General features: G+C 38.1%; 2 protein-coding genes across 2 annotated transcripts; both read left to right on the top strand.

Moving 5' to 3' along the window:
• The first annotated feature begins 3377 nt into the window (after positions 1-3377).
• Positions 3378-5870, top strand: LOC140944593 (uncharacterized). Its single transcript, XM_073393712.1, has 5 exons — positions 3378-3458; positions 4247-4309; positions 4405-4476; positions 4699-4768; positions 5361-5870. Exons 1-5 carry the CDS (start codon positions 3378-3380, stop codon positions 5690-5692), a joined length of 618 nt encoding a protein of 205 aa, XP_073249813.1. The 3' UTR covers positions 5693-5870.
• Positions 5871-10668: 4798 nt separating this feature from the next.
• On the top strand, positions 10669-13088 carry LOC140944123 (uncharacterized). The gene is made up of 4 exons (XM_073393246.1): positions 10669-10674; positions 11376-11438; positions 12045-12256; positions 12606-13088. The coding sequence occupies exons 1-4, from the start codon at positions 10672-10674 to the stop codon at positions 13069-13071; spliced, it is 744 nt and encodes a 247-aa protein (XP_073249347.1). The 5' UTR covers positions 10669-10671; the 3' UTR covers positions 13072-13088.
• The last annotated feature ends 4909 nt before the right edge of the window (positions 13089-17997 follow it).

Genomic DNA, 17997 nt, shown 5'->3' with positions numbered 1-17997 from the left:
TTGGGATGACGCTTTCGACGGGAATGGAAAGTTGAGGAAAAAACTTTCATGCTTCCAGTTCTCGGCAAGCCAACTCATGGATTATGTTTCTACTTAATCATGGACAGTGTGGCGAGCGGTATTAAAAAGAAATGACTCCGGAATGATTTTGGCTTCAAAATGATGTCAATTCGCGATCCGACCCATACATTCCGGGTTGTAAGCACTCAAGGAAAAGGAGGATAGAAGAAGGTTGAGACCCTTTTTTGATTTATCAAAAGCGTCTTTCATACTATTGAATAATAATTATGAATATTTTGATTATTTCAGGGAACTTCCTTAATGTTGCTTTTGGACACTGGTGACAAGACGGAAGGTAAAAATGTAAAATTTCCTCGTTTATTCAGAAAGGTAAGAAACAGAAAGCTCAAATAAGGCTGGTGAGATTCCATGCTAAAGTATTTGTGTTATTTGGGTTGTTTTTGGCCGTTATTGTTAGGCTCAAAAATTCGATTTTCTGTTTTAAAGAAAGAAAACGATCCGTTAACGTGAAGGTTATTCGTGTCCTATGAATACAAATGAATTGAATTGCATAATTGTGAGGAGCCATCTCACGCGAGAGTATCGATTCGAGCGCGGTTCCTCATAAAATCATTAGAAAAGCTTAACCTAGGATTAATTTGAACAAAATTTTAAACTGTTCACTAGAGATTAAATAATATTGTCGAGCCTTTATCCAGTGAACCTAGGAAGTAAATTACAAGAATGTGGCCCTCCTACAGGACAGGTGGGGGGAGGAGGGGGGGGCGGAAGGAGCTTACTTATGTTCGAAGTCTAAATTTCATAACACGTAATTTCGAGCATGCAGGGGAAGCCGTTAGTCTGCTGCACAGCCTCCCCAGGGAGGAGCGTTGCGTGACGACACTAAAAACGGCTGTATAGCAGACTGGGAGGCCAAATCCTTGTCGGTATCAGTTTCCTATTGTGTTTGTGAAGAATTGTAACGAAAACGTGTCGGGTAAATATGCAAGAATGATTTGTTTGCCTTGAAGTATTAATGATAAAAATGAAACATTACTTTCAACAATACTATGTTCATTAATAACGTATTGAATGCAATTTGAGGTTTCCTTCTAAGTCCCAAATTTCATCACAAAGTAAAAATTCCAATTCATTCTGAAACAGTAATCGAAAGAAACTTGTCCCGTTTCAATGTAAATAAAGTATGTCGGTTTAGCTTGTATTTCCACTTTAGAAAATCTCGACGTTCAGACGTAAACATTAAACCTATTTTAACTTTGTCTTTAGGTTTTCGTCAGTTTTTGTTATATAGTGGAGTTCATCTTCGCTGAGTCTCGAGCGTTTTGCGCCGACAAAGTTGGTCCAAGCTGCACAGTATATTAAAGTGCGTATCTAGCCCAGTCTTATGAGGAAAAAAAAAGTGCCATTTATGTGGCGAAAAAATGAAACATTCACACTCAATAGTCCGTGTTAGTTTTGACTCTAAGCGGTCAAGCGAAAAAAAGTCATAACAACATCTATTTCTGCCGGAGAGAAAAATAATAAATAAATGAAATGAAATAACTTTAAATTAGGAACTAAATAAACTTTCATTGTTTTATGGTAATTTGTTATAAATGAAGGTAACCGATGACAAAGCGTTACAGATATTGTCTTCTTTCTAAACGCTTTCTCCATAGTAAAGTTTCGCAGGTTTAGGTTCCAAAGTCCAGCGATAGAATTAGAAAATGAGTGAATATTCTTTTCCTTTAATGAATAAAGCGCTCGTTAATAAAATAGCTTAAGAGTACGCCGTCTGCTTTTATGTAACTGGCTTACGAAGAGAGATTCACTCAATATAGTTCCCAAAACACAATTCTGTGACTAATAGCGAAAAATGTGGGAACAATATATAGCTTCACTTATCGCAGTGTGTGTTTTTGGTTGCCTTTTTATGTAGTTTGGCCTTATAGTTCGTATTCCCTTTTATCGAATTATGTAATTTCTGCCCCACTGTTTGGTAGCAGGAGACTCGCCTACTCTAAAGAAACAGCACAAAATCAAACATTGATCACAACCGAGGTAAAAAAATTACTAAGATAACTGCTTCTAGAAAAATTGCACCTGTGATTTCATAATTGATAATTAATCCTGAAACAAGCCCATTTACACCACCATGAAAAGGGAGTTTCTCCTTAACCATTAGAAAGATAGAAGCTATCGTTTTACGAATATCATCTTTCATTGACTGCTTACTTCGGAAGCCACAAAATAAATAAAAAAAACAAAGATATTGCAGTTTAGTAACATTTCCATTATGCTGCAAAAACGCGGTTGAAATTGTGACTATAAAAGGGGTTAAAATATAGGATATTAAAGAATTAAGTTTAAATCATGGGTTTAAGCAAATCACGGAAGAGCTCAAATAAACAAGTGTGTTAAAAAGATTTAATGTAGTATTGGCTTAACTGATCGTTTTAAAGCATTTAAGCCCCATGCAGCCTGTTTATACCAAAGCTGGATAGGGGACCATTTTTCTCAAAAAAGCAGCGTCCAAATTAATAGGACCATTGAATTATGTTTCATAATTTACGACGAATGTTTTGACCTATAAAACCTTCAAAGACTAAAAATCAATTTAAATCTTCAAGTTTGTTATCGGTATCATAAGGAAAGCATACGAAAAAACACTGAAGTCAACTTCTTATATGTAAATTGGATCATGGATTCGATCATCCGTGTTATATTTGAAATAGACAGAAGGAATCTGTTTTCAGTCTTTTTTTTTCTTACAGATTCAAAACTCAGCCTAACGAGTAGGGTCGTCACATAGAAGATAAGTAAGTGTAAAATATGTCATGTACGTAAAAGTAATTAAACCAGAGCTAATATTTTATCTATTACATTGTAGAACTTCCTTACGTAATTTATTGCAGAAGGGAGTATTCACAGACGAAGAAGGATATGTTTGCAAATTGATACAAAATACAGAGGACTCATCTCAGCACACGAAAAAAAGAAGTATAATCGTGCGATCTAGGTTTTGGACCTGCTACAATTAGACCGAAAGTATAAGGCCTCAGCTTTCCTAATAACACTTTTAGAGTAGGCTTGGACCTAAAAACAGTTGTTATCGGCGGTGAAAGTAGCTGAAAGTGAAGACTCATGGCAAAATTCTGAAACATGAACGAAATTCAAGTCCTGTTATATGAATAATAAATGAGCGCCTGGTCATGATAAGTTATTGTATTATTCCTTGTGAAAAGTTTTTGTTTTTCTACTCGTCTGGAAAGTAAATAAACAAAATTAGACAGTATGAATCACCAGTCTACAGTCCGCGGCTTCATTCTCTAACCACTTTTCACAGGGTTAATATCCAAGAGCTCAGTGTCAAGATCATGAAGTTGGTGGCTATCATTGTCGCGTCGGTTTGTGCCAACTTGTATTTCTGTACGGCAGGAAATACTTCCGGAAATCAAGTAAGTTGATCCCCATTCTCTAGTTTTTCTCAACTTAATACTCTTATTTTATGATTAAAAGGTCCATTTTTTTTTTTACGATATTCAGTGTAGTGTAAAGCAGTTTTCCATTACTTACACCCGGGACTTGCATCCAGGTTGAAGTTAAAATAAGAGTGCGAGCAAAGAGTGTTGTGACTGAGTGTTATGGAGGCCATGAAGAAACTGTGTTCTTTTTAAGCCTTTGTGGCAGGTTTTCTATTCTACATATAGTCCGTGTGCTAGTATTTGCTTGCCCTTTAATTTCTATAGATAAAAAAAATCGATCGCACGCCCAAAGTGTGATCCCAAAATATTTTAGAGTTGATAAGTTTACTTTGTTTTATTTCAAAAATTAATATGACTGTTCAAGCGCAGCAGAAAATAATAATAATAACGTTTCTTAAAATAGGTTAATTTTGTTTAACATCATTCTTGTTTTCCTCACCAACTGAACTGCAACGAAAAAGTTTACGTACTTTTCAGTGCCTAAAGTAAACAATATTATTCCCACGCGGAGCTGATTGGAATAAATTCTTAATTTTTTAGTCCCATAGCATAATCTGTCAACAGAGAGCAAATTTTTGCACCAACCTTCTCACAATCTGTTTCGCATCTGTTGGACCCCTTTTACATTTTTCCTAACGTGCAAAATTGATACATAGGAGAAAATCCACAGAACTGAAGCGAATCCATGGGGACTTTAAGAAGGTTTCCGAAATCCTATTGAAATAAACTCCTTCATTTTTCTCTTTTTCCTTAATTAACAGAAAGCTTGCGCTGATTCTAGGCAGCCAATCACCGTCAATGTTTTCGGAAAAGGAGGCCAAAAGGTAACATAAAACCAAACTATACTTATAATACAGACTGTAGTTTAAAAAAAATGCTGCGCTATCCGCATAACTTGTCATGTGTCATGTATTTTTAGGGTGAAAAAGGTTCGAAAGGAGACACGGGAACCAGTGGGGACAAAGGAAGTCCTTGCCAATGCTCCTTACAGGTAAAAACAACAGTTTAAAAATGAACATTTATGTCCGATTGTCGTGAGTTACCAGTGGCGGATCCAGGGGAGGGGCCTTGGGGCCTTGGGCCCTCTCTCTCTCATTTTCGACCAAAATGAGGCCCGAAGATAACGACTTCCTTACTTTCGGACTTAAAAATCACTTTTCTGTAATTACAATCGTACGCACACCACTAATAAGTATTTTTCTTTCTTTTGCAGAATCCCAACAAGCCACCTGCTCACATCGAAGCTGCAAGAAAATATTATGTTTCCTACAAAGCCGGCCAAAGTATTACTTTCCTTACCATTTTCGACACCTTTTCCCCAACACTAAATTTTTATACACAATCACATAGAGTCAGCCAACGCTCAAAAAAACATCGAATCAGCCTCGGCCTGTTTAGATTACCTCTCGTGTAATGTGATGTTATACACTGTAGATTATATGAAAAGGTAACAGCTCATTGTTACAAACGAGGAAACAGATCATACAAAAATTAACTGTAATTTGAGGATTACTAACCGAAACTAATTCCATTGTTTCTTTTGAAGTAGACTGGCGCATTTATATAGAGTAAAAATCATCCCCTTCACCCCTTCACCCAATCACCCAAAATTGTAAATTCAGATATGGACGTTTAAAAAGTAAATTCAGTTGGTCTCTTTTTGTCAGTAAGTTGATGATTGGATGCTCTTAAAAATAACAGAGATAATTATCCGAGAAAATGCTTTTGAAAAAGAAAAAGAAACCAGGGTAAAATGTAACCATGGGTTAAGCGATAATCGTTCTTTTATTATCTGGGACTGCAGTATTAAAACATAACAATGTACGTTAGTGGAAATCGCGCACAATTAACATCAATTTTCCTTTGACCATACAGTAATCAAGGACTGGTCAGTCAGCGCCCCGTACAGCCATCTTGCAGGCGGCATGAAGTACCATGATGGAAAACTGACTGTGCCCACCAGTGGACAGTACTATATCTACGTGCAGGCCTACTATCGTGGTAAAGGAAGGATCGCTGTTCGTGTAAACAACCAACGCGTGACCCTGGTCCATTTCCCCTGGCCGGGAAAAGGTGACACTGGCACTGCGCTCACAGCCGGTGTTTTCAACCTGAAATCTGGTGACGTCATCACGTTTGCTTTGGAATACAACTGCACAATTTACATGGGAGCCCATCACACCTACTTTGGCGCGTATTTGATTTAAAAATCTGATTGAAATGACGTGACAACTGCACCATACCTCGGGAATGAAGAGACAATACTTATGTTAAAAGTAAATTATGAGCTTTAGTCGATGCGGTAGCTGTACAACAACCTAAATAGCAAATAAAATATTTTATAGGACATAAAGGCACAGTTACTTTACTAGCATACAATGTTTAGCAGGAGACATTTGTGATGGATATTTTAATGGTGAAATAAAATTAATGTAACGATGGAGCTAAAGCTGTATGCATTATTGAGTTAAACTAAAACAAAAACAAAGGTGTTGGGAGCTGGACTGCTTCGAATTCTTTTCCTTTTTTGCCCCGGTTTTAAACCTCAGCTTTTCAGGGTAGTCACACAGAAGATACTCGTAAAATATGCCAATTTATACGATTTGAGGTTGTCCTTGTTACTAAAAATTTGGAGAAGTTACAAGAAGAAAGTTATCATTGTACTTAGATTAAGTGACTATTCAGTTTTGAACAATGAGTTTACCTTTAGGTTTGACACCCGGTTGACCAGCACCGTTCTAAACCTATTATTTCATTGGTCCTCTTTAATCTGCACTTAAATCTGTCACAATCCCTATTGTTTTCCCAGCTAGGCAATCTTTCACTGTTTTTAACCTTACGCGTAAGGGCGAACTTTTGTTCTTCTGCAACATCGAACGTCCTTGACTTTTTTTTTTAAGAGTAAATATAAGCACGCAATAACGGTTGTTTTTGCTATGAATATTTTTGTTGATTTCAGGGAACATCCTTGATGTTGCTTGATTTTAGACACTGGTGTTAGACAAAGACGGAAGTCTGTCAGGTAAAAATGTAAAATTCTATGGTTTGTTTAGAAAGTTACAGAACAGAAAGCTCAAATAAGGCTGGTGAGGTCCCATACTGAAGTATTTGGGTAGTTTTTCGCTATTTCTTTTGGGCTCAAAAATACGATTTTTTAAAGTCAAATGCAGACTCTGAAAGAAAATTGATCCCATAACATGAACGAAATACGCGCCCTTTGAATACAAATGAAATTTAAAAGCTTGTCATACTTTATTGCATATTAATTGTCAGGAGCAACTCTTCACGCGGTTAAATAGAGTCAGCTAACATTTCCAAAAATTGTCCAGCTTCTTCTCCAATTTGAATCGTGTTTTACGGTTCCACTGTTCTAGTTACGAGAGGATGCCATGCATCCGACGCGAGAGTACGTTCGAGCCCAGTTCGTCGAAAATCATTACGCATAAGCAAGGATTAAATAGTCCAAATTTTATTTGAGGTTTTCTTATGCGAGAACATTATTGAGCCTTTACTTGGAGATGAAGTTGTAGTAAAACAATGGAAGTAAAATACAAAACTGAGGCCTTCTTAGTGGTGGGGGAGTACGTATGTCCCTGCGATGTCCCTATCGATACTTTTACTTTGTAAACAAAAGCGAGTTGTTTGTCTTATGCCTAATCAGTGATCACTTTACAGTGACTTTACTATCCCGCTTTCTCGAATGGCTTCGAAAGATCAACGCCATAACTAACTGATACTGAGTTATAAGACGTTGCAATACCTGGTTCATTAATAACATACTTGAGTGTAGTTTCACGTTCCCTTCTAAACCCCAAATTACATCACAAAGTGAAAATTCTAATTTAATTCTCAACGCGAAAGAAACTTGTCGCGTTTCAGTGTAAATAAAGTGTGTCAATTTAACTTTTTATTCCCGTCGCAGAAAAAATTTCCGGATCCCAACATTCAATTGATTTTAACTAGTTTCTCAACGTTTTCCTCAGTTTTTAGAGGAGTTCATCCTCGCCCGAGTTTCAAGCGCTTTGTCGCCAGCGAAGTTGGCCCTGGCTGTACGGCAATTAAAGTGCGTCTTTGACTTTATATGTCTATTCTCTAATAAGGAACAATAAGACCGTGTGTGGGAAAAATGAGAAACGTTTTTCTTATATGGTTAATTGTTACAAATGAAGGTAACCGATGACAAAGCGTTACAGATATTGTCTTCTTTTTAAACGCTTTCTTCATAGTAAAGTTTCGCAGGTTTAGGTTCGAAAATCAACAAAGTCCAGCGATAGAATTAGAAAATGAGTTATTCTTTTCCTTTAATGAATAAAGCGCTCGTTGATAAAATAGTTATTAAGTACTCCGTCTGCTTTTATGTAACTGGCTTACGAAGAGAGATTCACTCAATATAGTTCTCGAAACACTAATAGCGACAAATGTGGGAACAATAGCTTCACTTATCGTAGCTTGTGTTTTTGGTTGCCTTTTTTGTGTAGTTTGGCCCTATAGTTCGTATTTCCTTTAATCAAATTATTTATTAATAATTTGTGCCTTACTTTTGGTAGCCGGAGACTCGTCTGCTCTTGAGAAACAGCACAAAATCAAACATTGATCACAACCGGGGTAAAAAAAATACTAAAGATAACTGCTTCTCAACAAATTGCACCTGTGATTTCATAATTGATAATTAACGTCTGGAACAAGCCATTTACACCACCATGCGAAAGGAGTTTCTCCTCAACCATCGTTAGAAAGATAGTTTTCGTTTTACGAATATCATCCCTCATTGACTGCTTTTCCCAATTACAATTCGGAACCCAGAAAATAAATAACAGAAAAATAAACAAAGATATTGCAATTTAGTAACCTTTCCATTATCACGCTGTAAAAACGATGTTGAAATTGTGATCATAAAAGGGGTTAAAATAGGATATTAAATAATCTTAATAGTTTAAACCATGGGTAAGCAAATCACGGGAGAGCTCAAATAAAAAGAGCTGTTAAAAAGACCTAATGTAGTATTGGGTACTTATCGTTTTCATGCATTTATGCCACATGCAGCATCTTTATACCAAAAGTTTATAGAAAAGGACCTTTTTTTACAAAAGCAGCGTTCAAATTAATATTAGACCATTGAATTTTGTTTCAGAATTTAAGGCGAATGTTTTGACCCATAAAACGATCAAAGACTAACAATCAATTTACTAGGTTGAGTTTGATCGTCCGGGTGAACGTAGTCCTGAATAGGACTGTTGTTGTTGACAGTGACTGACGTTTCAACAACCTGTGCGGTACTCATCTTCAGAGTCATCTGAAGATGACTACCGCACAGGTTGTCGAAACGTCAGTCACTGTCAACAACAACAGTCCTATTCAGGACTACGTTCACCCGGACGATCAAACTCAACCTACTTTTGAGATGACTCCTGGGTTCAAACTTTTCATAATCAATTTATTATAAATCTTCAAGTTTGTTATCAGTATGGTATGGAAAGCGTACGAAAACTGAAACACTGAAGTTAACTTATTATATGTAAATTTAATCATGGACTCGATTAACCGTGTTATGGTGAAAAAGACCGAAGGAATCTGTTTTCAATTTTTTTTGTCGACACTAATTCAAGACTCAGCCTAACGTAGGGTCGTCATGCACATAGAAGGTAAGTGTCAATATCCCACCATGTACGTAAAAAGTAATGAAACCAGAGCTAATATTTGATCTACCACATCGTAGAACTTCCTTAGGTAAATTATTGCAGAAGGTAGTCATTCACAGACGAAAAAGGACACGTTTGCAAATTGACACAAAATACAGATCTAGCTCTTGGACCTGCTACAAATTAGACTGAAAGTATAAGGCCTTCTTTCCTAATAACACTTTTAGAGTAGGTTTGGACCTAGAAACAGTTGTTTTTGGCGGTGGAAGCAGCTGAAAGTGAAGACCCATGATAAAATTCTGAAACATGACCTTGAAATTCGTTACAAGTCCTGTTGATGTAACTAATATATGAATGCCTCGTCATAATGTATTTCATCATTTCTTGGTGAAAAGTCCTTGACATATTTTTCTACTTGTCTGAAAAATGAATAAACAAAATCAGATAGTATAAATCATTAGTCTACAGTTCGCGGCTTCATTCTCTAATCACTTTTCACAGGGTTAATATCCAAGAGCTGGCAAGATCATGAGTTGGTGGTTATCATTGTCGCGTCAGTTTGTGCCAACTTGTATTTCTGTACGGCAAGAAATACTTCAGGAAGTAAAGTAAGATAATCCACCATTCGCTAACTTTTCACAACTTAAGTTTCTTATTTTATGGTTTAAAAGCTCATTCTTTTACGATATAGTCAGGGGCACCCAACGCCAATTTTCGGAAAATATCTGTTCGGAAGACGATTTGAGATCTAGAATTTTCGGAACATTTGTTGTAAAATTTCTTGCTTGCCTACATCTCCTAGGGTTTTCGAACATCCAAAAAATGGCATAATTGCCCATTTTTAACGGATTTTTACCCTAAAAAGGTCACCTAGAATTTTCGGGAGCCTTTTTTCTGGCTGAAATTGTCGAAAAGGTAAGTTTTGATCCCTGTAATTTAAAAAAAACACAAGTTTTCTGGCACCAATCAGAAGCCAGAACGGCGGCGACCGTTTGGAACTTGTCTGGTAAGACATTGTCCCCAGGGCTTGGGGGTGGGGGGGGGGGGGGTACTTTAGGAATTTCTGGGTGGGGATGCGCCGCAGGGACCCTGGAACCCTTAACCTATACTAGAGCTGGTTCAGCTGAATTTTGCTACCCTATAAGAGTAAACTCCCCAAATCCCCCTATCCTAGAGTAGCTGTTTACCTAGTCTAGATAAAATCTTCAACCAACTGATCAGTTTCCTGAAAAATGACACCCTATTCTAGACCCAAACGCTCTGATTTATATACCCTATCCTAGAGTAAACTGCTTGAAAACCATACCCTTCACAGCGGCACATACCTATATAGCCCATATATGGCAGTACTCCCCCCCTCCCCCCCCCGGGCCCCAGGGGCTCTTCTCGCTGTTCTTTACTTTTCTTCGCGCCACATTTTTCCGCCCGTTTAGACTTTCCCTCTTCCCAACTATCTGCCCCTGGGTCTCCGAGGATGATATCAAACCTGATGCTAGGTAAGATTATTGTCTCAAATTTTACAAACTTTAATTACTTGCCAAGGAGCAATGGTAAACAATACAATGATGCTTTTTTCAGTTTATTAACAATTATTAATTTTACAACATACAATTTATGGGAAACAAGATCCAGTTACCCAGTTCCTTTTTTTTAGGAAGAAATGGGGATAAGACTGCTTTTCCCCAAGGGGCCTGAGATACAATTTTTGGGCGAATAAAAATCCCTAGGTGATTTGTATCAGACATAATATACGCTGCGCCTGCCAGGAGCCGATTGACCCTACTTATGAGCTCGGCTGGGAGTCAGGAGAGCAATTGAGGGTAGCAGGTTGGAAGGAAACATCCCCGTACTCGACCCAGCCCTCTTCAGGGCTGCCTGTATCACAGATTGAAAAAAACATTATTGTCATATGTATTCACCAGGTTTAAAATTCACCATCTCATCTTAGTCACTGCGTATAAAATCATATACGAATTTCCGACCCCCAGGCGTATCAGGCTTTGATGAATTTATTTGCAATGTGCTTTTGTTCACAACTTGATATAAGATTCAAACAAAAGAAAAGAAAAAGGAAGAATGGAAAGAAGTTACAGTCTAGTACAAAGAGGGACACACGCACAGCTTGTGCTTGCATTTGTCTCCCGCCCACTGTATTATTAATAGGTAGCTTCTGTCTTTGTGATAACGCCTCCTTAGCCAGACGACTCGCTAAAGTACATTTTTCCAACTTTTTCTACTTTATGTCCCTAAGACTTACAATATTAAAGAAGCCGCTAAAAAACAAATGGACCCAGCACAAACTTCCCGCAGCAAGGTGAGACGTAATTTATTACATAGTGAACAATGAAATAAAAGACCGCACAGACAGACTAAACGTACGGAGACAGACAGACAGGGGGGCGTACAGATAGACACCATAGGCACTCAGAGAGATCTGATGGATAGATAAGTGACTCTCTAACCATTTAGAACTTTCCTTAGCTTGTGTCTTACTAAAATGCGCAGTGACAGACAGATGGAAAGAAGTGTCCTACAGACACTGAGATCAAGAAAGGAATAGACTATGAATATCCGACAACACGTAAAGGAAAATGAGATTGGAAGCAGCCAGTTTAACAGACAAACTTTTGGTCACTTTGAATCGATTGAGGTTGTCAGACCGATAGAAAACCTTCGATTAGGCGGTCCTTCTTCCTTTTACTTTGATTTGGAAGGAAAAAATAAGTCAAGACAGGGACATCAATGAAGAAATGACTGTCTTTGATAGCAAGTCCGTTGATATATAAAATATCTTGGTATCTGGTAAGAAAAACATCAGATAGCCTAATAATATTGACTGAGTTCTGAACCTAGGGGACAGGTTTTAGAAGCTGTTAGAGAGACAGACAGTTAAATCGAACAACTTCCTTGTTATTGGTAGGAAAAACCGTGCCAAGAAAACGCAAACAAGACCAAACCTCGATCTTGCGTAGACCATCTAAAGAATGGTGCAGACAAGTGCGGCTACTACAAGATTTACGATGCTGCAGGGAATGGATTCACCGTGTTCTGTGACATGGAAACAGAACCTGGGGCGGCCTGGACACTTGTCACGTCTTGGAGCTTCAAAAACAAGCTATTCCGGAACTTTAGGTACTTTTCAAATGAGCAAAATAAAAGTAAAATTGTGTGATAATCGCTGTAACTGCACTCCTCTGTCCCCCCCCCCCCCCCCCCCACCCCCCCTTTGTGGTTATCTGACGTCGCAGTGTCACCTCAAACGAGAATTGGAAAAAACCGGCCATAGGCTGAGGTTACTCTTGCGCAGCCTTTTTCTGTAAGCAAAAACATAATTGCATTAAAAAAAGAAAAGGGAAGGAAAAAAGAAAACATGCATGGCTATTTGTATGTCTAACGGGCTAATGATGACATTTAATAATAATAATAATAATAATAATAATAAGTGTTATTTAACTTTGAACAATTTTGTTTTCATTGACAGGACAACTCCCTTGTCAATCAACGATCCTGTGAACGAAAACTCCCCTAACTGGTTCCTTTACCGGCTGACAGTGGACAGAATGAAGTCACTGAGGGACGTATCCACCCACTGGCGAGCCACCTGCAGTTATGACAAGTACGGCATCAACAACTACAAAGATTACGTCCGTGGAAAGTTTGCGGAGGCCGACATCTTTGCCTTCCTTGGTGCTGGTGTTTGCCTTAAGACCGAGCTTGTCAACATTCGTGGTCATATTGGAATTCACAAGACTGCAAAGTTCTGGCAGGTTGCTGCTACTTACACTCCTCATATCGACAGTTCTACAAAAGGTTGCCAGTTTGATCCCACCGTCGGCGCAGTTAGCAGTGAGGATAACTTTGGGTTTTACCACAATACAAATCCCAAGTTTACTTGTACAATGAATGGTGACTCTACCACTCAGTGGTGGTTCGGTGCCTATAAGTAACACTCTGGTGGATTATTTCGCGCGTAAACACTAGGCATTTGCTTTGAGTTTGGCATGCGCGCAATTTGATTCACGTTTTTGGAATAAGTCAAACAAAAAAGTACCATATCCACTGTTTATCGTTTCTGGTTTTTCCTTATTTAGTCATCTAAACATGTAAAACAAATGTAGTCTCATAATAGAAATTTCTCTTGACAAAACCAAAGCGTTTTCTTGAGTCGTTCCTTTATTTCTTAACTTGTTGCTAGTCAAGGGGCAATACGTTTGAAGTTGAAACTTGCATTCTGAATATTCGGTGTGTTTCCAGGCTCCCACATTTCAGTGTTGTTTCTGAGATTTCTGAGATAACTTGTCCGATCACGTGATTAGTCCAACTGGGAGTGGCCGCAGGGAATAATAGGTACCTTTAACAAGCCCAGGGGAATCTGTACGATTTGCTTCCCGTAGAATCTCTCAATTGTTTTTCGTAAGCCGGAGGCCTCTGAGGGGTAGCAAAACATCCTAAATTCCTTTGGGGCCAGTATCAAAAAGACATTATTATTCATTCAAAATATTTCGCCGTTTCCCGATAATATTTGATCCCCCAGCTGAAAGGCCACTTGCGCGATGAAGTCTTTTTACTACTGAGACCAGAATCCTTTTTATTTCTGTCTATCTTTTCTTTTTCTTTCTGAGGTTTAGCTAACAAAATCTTTAATTTGCAAAAGAAAACAAAACCAGGGAGGAATTTTGGGAATTGAAACGAAAAATACGTTCATACACTCCCGTAGTTCCTTCGAAAACGAGACTACCAGATTCCGGACCAAAATGGCCAAAGTCTATAACCACTTTCAGACCGAATAGGTGCAAAAGCCATACCCTTTTGAGCTTCACACCCTTTATGACTTACATTTACTTGGCGACTTGGCTATTGACTCAGAGGCCATGAGGGCGAGAGGAAAAATTGTCTAGTAAAATCCAAATAGTTGGTCAAAAGTATCGAGACAAAACAGCTTTAGCGGCAAAACGCGATTCAGCCGCCACTGTTTGGGTTTTCAAAGCCGGCGCTTTTCTCAACTGAGCTATGGAGACCCATATATTGGGAGCAGGCTTATTCTTAACCCAACTTAACTTATCTTAACGTGGGTTCGAATCCCGTTGAAGTCCCGAAATTTCAGTTTCATGTTAATTTGCAATTGCTTAAATTGCAACGACCACTGCGACGATCATATCATAATTTAAACTTTGAATTTCCGCAGTTCACGTCATCTTTATTCTAAATGAAGAGTCGTTTCAAAGGAGCTTTCTTTTCAGTATGTTGCTGTTATAAATAACTGTACGTAACTGTAAATTTAAAAAACGTTCTCCACAATGTGTATGATAACTTATTAATCAGTAACAATAACTAAAGAATGCAGTAAGATCGACATTTTTTTGCAATACTGTTGAAGGGAATAATGCCGACAGTCACGTGCACATGTTTTCCTTTCAGTATTGCGAGCTGTAAAACTCACACCTTTGGATAACTGGCTTTGTTTCTAAATTATTATACTACTACATGAGAAATTTCTGCAATCTGATTGGCTTAGAGCAGTGGTATTTCAACTTAATTTGAAATACCTACATGTGAAAATTACAAACCTTTTGTGGGTAGTTGTATAAACAATTAATAGCATGATTTGTACGTGATATTTGGTATAAATACCACTCGTGAAATTTCAAAATTGTCTCAAAATTTCACTCGCCTAACGGCTTGTGAAATTACGTATAACAATTTCGAAATATCACGCGTGGTATTTATGCCAAATATCACTACAAATCATTCTATTACCTATACAAATATCACCAGGTTATTGAAACTCAGTTCCGCAAAGTTGGGGCGGTGATTATCTGGAGAAAAATGGTTGTGTTTTTCACATTAATTTCCTAAGATATTGCGATTTTTGTTAAAAATTAAAAAGGTCGTCGGAAAATTTCAGTATAAAGACAATTCTTCCCCTCAGAAGAATTTTCTGACGAAAGTTTACTGCTACTTCATGCCCTCGGATTTTCGACTGAACCCATCATGGTGGGTAATAGTTTAGGATGAGACGAAAAAGTCACCTAAAACTTTTGAGAGGAGCAAGTTCCGTTCAGGCATCCGAACAGAGGGCTGCAGGAATCCGAATAGAGGGCTGTTCCAAATTAAGCAATGAAGCACAGGGAAAACTATTGGAGACAATTCTGGCAATACTGACATTGGGTCGGCTTTTAGTGCCCCTGTAATTTTGTCCACCAGTTCCTACCATTATTCCTAACCAGCTCATGATCCCCTTTCCTTTTATATTTACTCTCTTTATAAATTCTTTTAGTTTCCTCTTTGCTTTATCATCCGAGAATAAAACAACGTGGGGTCAAATACTTCACAATAGTTTGAAAAATTCGGTGACGTTTCATATTTATTTATTTCTATTTTAAGGACAAAATGGAGAAGTGATATCCTCCCTTGATTTTGCAATCAGAGACGCAGTAGTTTTTTGGAACCTTTTAAAAAACCAAGATCAACATACAAATTCTCCAGGATGGCGTTCATAGATTTCTTGAAAACATGGTTGAGAGAATTTGTTAAAAGATCAAAGCATATTTTCTTCAGTGATTATAACATTAATTCTAATAACCATTCCACCTGACTATTTACTGGAATTTTTAGGAGAAAATTGACGTTGGTCACTCATGGGAAGGGTTAAAACTATTTGACAATAAGCGATGCCACTCCTATAAATTTATTTTTAGTGCTTGTTTTATAGTTAGCGATACATTCTTATCATACATTTTATAGATATAATTTACATCAGTCTTGTTTACTTCAGCATACAACACCGTGAGGCCAACTCATTCACTGACCACTAACCAAGTTAGGCCTTCTGGAAAACTGCTCACCTATGCCTACCCTAACTCAACGTTAACGCTTACTTCTCACTTAGGGCAAAATATTAGGGTTAGGGAAGGGGTAGGTTGGAAACTTCCCAAAAACCTGAATTGATCAGTATCTGCATTCTTTGCTGTATTGCAATTGCCTCTTCACAAGAACCGCCAAGTATCAGGTGAAAGGACAAAGTGCACTTAAGTTTAGAGCAGATAAGGTTATGGATAATTAATATGAGCCATTATTATACCAAATATGATGGCTCCGCCCCCTAAAAGTAACCAATATAGGCCCTAAATGTGATCATTATCTAGCTGTACAAAGGCAACAGGGTCAACCCTTCTATCTCACTAGCATTGGAGGCTTACTAGTGGGTAAGTATTCCATAGGAGCCTAAAAATAAGGGGTACCTAAATTGGTCATTATATTTCTTAAATTCAAACACATGTTCTTCTTCAAGGGTTTGCCTTCCTTGTTTTGTTTTCGTTTAAGTAGAAAAAATTGCGAGCACTAAACAAGTTTAAGCTTACATTGCAGCCAATCGAGCCTCAACTATGGAATACTGAATTCGAAGAGGGTTTCTCCGCAGTGTCTTACATGTACGAACTTTACCTCAATGTCAATCATCGCACTTTACTTCAATGCTGTTGCATAGGTATGAAAAATAAGATGCCAATTGCAACCAGAGCTACTAGATGCTTGCCCGTCTAGTATTAAAGGGCCATATAGAACTTTTAATCGTTGTTTTTTTGGAGCATTAGACACTGCAAAGAGACCTAAAAGTTGTTAATGAGTACTCACCAAAATGATCAATTTAAAACAAATTGGTTTTATTCGCGTCAATTTGAAAACGTACTAAAAAGATTGAAAAATCGGTTGACATTTTCTCAGTCCCTTGACTGAGACTTTTAGAATATACTGTATACCTGCGGTGTTTGAAAATTCACTGCAATTTTCGTTTTCGCTTTCAGTGAACTCACAGGGGGTCCGACAAGTCCACTCCGTTATCCTATGAAAGAGCAGGAGGCCATCATGAAGTTGAGTTTAGCTGGTATTTTTCTTCTGGCTGACATAACCGCATAAACTGTGCACGACTTCATGAAATTAGATATAAAAGAGACAGACATATCAGTACAATAATTACTCCGGCTTATCATTCGAGATGCAGCTCCTGAAAGCTATCAAGTAAGGCCAGATTCGATTGATTTTAAACCCTCAAGATTACGCATCAAGCAAGGTGAAAAACGAAAACGATGCCACCCGAAATCGGATTTCCAACTTTGACAAGCGACGCATTTCTCAACCAAAAACCCAAAAAACAAACCAGCCATAAATAACAGAAGACTCTTGAAAACAGCTGTAGCTCATTTTGTACATCCAGTAGAAAAAACAGTTAAAAACATCACAAGTTGACACAAAACTCTGTCAGCTTCAGCTTTGAAACCAAAATCTTAATAGTGCGAGGCCATAGTGACATAAACACAACATATTTCATTTGAATTTTAAAATAAATCAACTTGAACTTGCGATCATTTGAAAACAAGTAACTTGTCAGCGGATAACTTCAAAAAAATCGCGACCTCAATGGGTCGAAACTGAGCCTGCGATACGTTCAGGTGATACAGGTCAGCGGATAACCTGTTTTGACAGCTGTCAATTAATAACAACATTGATGTATAGTCAGTTTTCTCCTAGGCTCCCACACTAGCCAGACAGTGTGAGAGTAAACATTGGTTGCCCTGTGGTACGGACGGACGTGCGGTGTACGGTCACGTGATTACCAAACTTTCTGAGATGGGTAGATTTACTTAGCTATGAGGCTCCGCCCACGCGCGTGCGCTTTGCGCGCGGGTGGAGCTCCGCTAAAATGTCTTCTTTTTTCCCCTGTGCAACCGGTGCAGCTGAATTCCAATGAACTTAAGCTTCATTCTTTTTTCTATTTCCATAACACTTGTGTACATCACACTTTTAGGGTAAAGAGGGTTGGAAAGGTAATAGCTACAGTTTAAAACTTATTAAAAACTCCCTCCGTGAAAGGGCCA

This window comes from Porites lutea, chromosome 7 (genome assembly GCF_958299795.1).
Source record: "Porites lutea chromosome 7, jaPorLute2.1, whole genome shotgun sequence".
NCBI lineage: Eukaryota > Metazoa > Cnidaria > Anthozoa > Scleractinia > Poritidae > Porites > Porites lutea.
Note: the sequence above shows the minus strand (reverse complement) of the source record. Positions and strands in the feature narration are given on the sequence as shown.

Bases quoted from the DNA above. Each gene is read 5' to 3' on its own strand.
- LOC140944593 (XM_073393712.1), top strand. From the start codon at position 3,378: ATGAAGTTGGTGGCTATCATTGTCGCGTCGGTTTGTGCCAACTTGTAT. The intron at 4,477-4,698 runs GTAAAAACAACA...TTTCTTTTGCAG, and splicing joins CTTGCCAATGCTCCTTACAG to AATCCCAACAAGCCACCTGC. The intron at 4,769-5,360 runs GTATTACTTTCC...TTGACCATACAG, and splicing joins TTCCTACAAAGCCGGCCAAA to TAATCAAGGACTGGTCAGTC.
- LOC140944123 (XM_073393246.1), top strand. The intron at 11,439-12,044 runs GTGAGACGTAAT...TGTTATTGGTAG, and splicing joins CACAAACTTCCCGCAGCAAG to GAAAAACCGTGCCAAGAAAA. The intron at 12,257-12,605 runs GTACTTTTCAAA...TTTCATTGACAG, and splicing joins AAGCTATTCCGGAACTTTAG to GACAACTCCCTTGTCAATCA.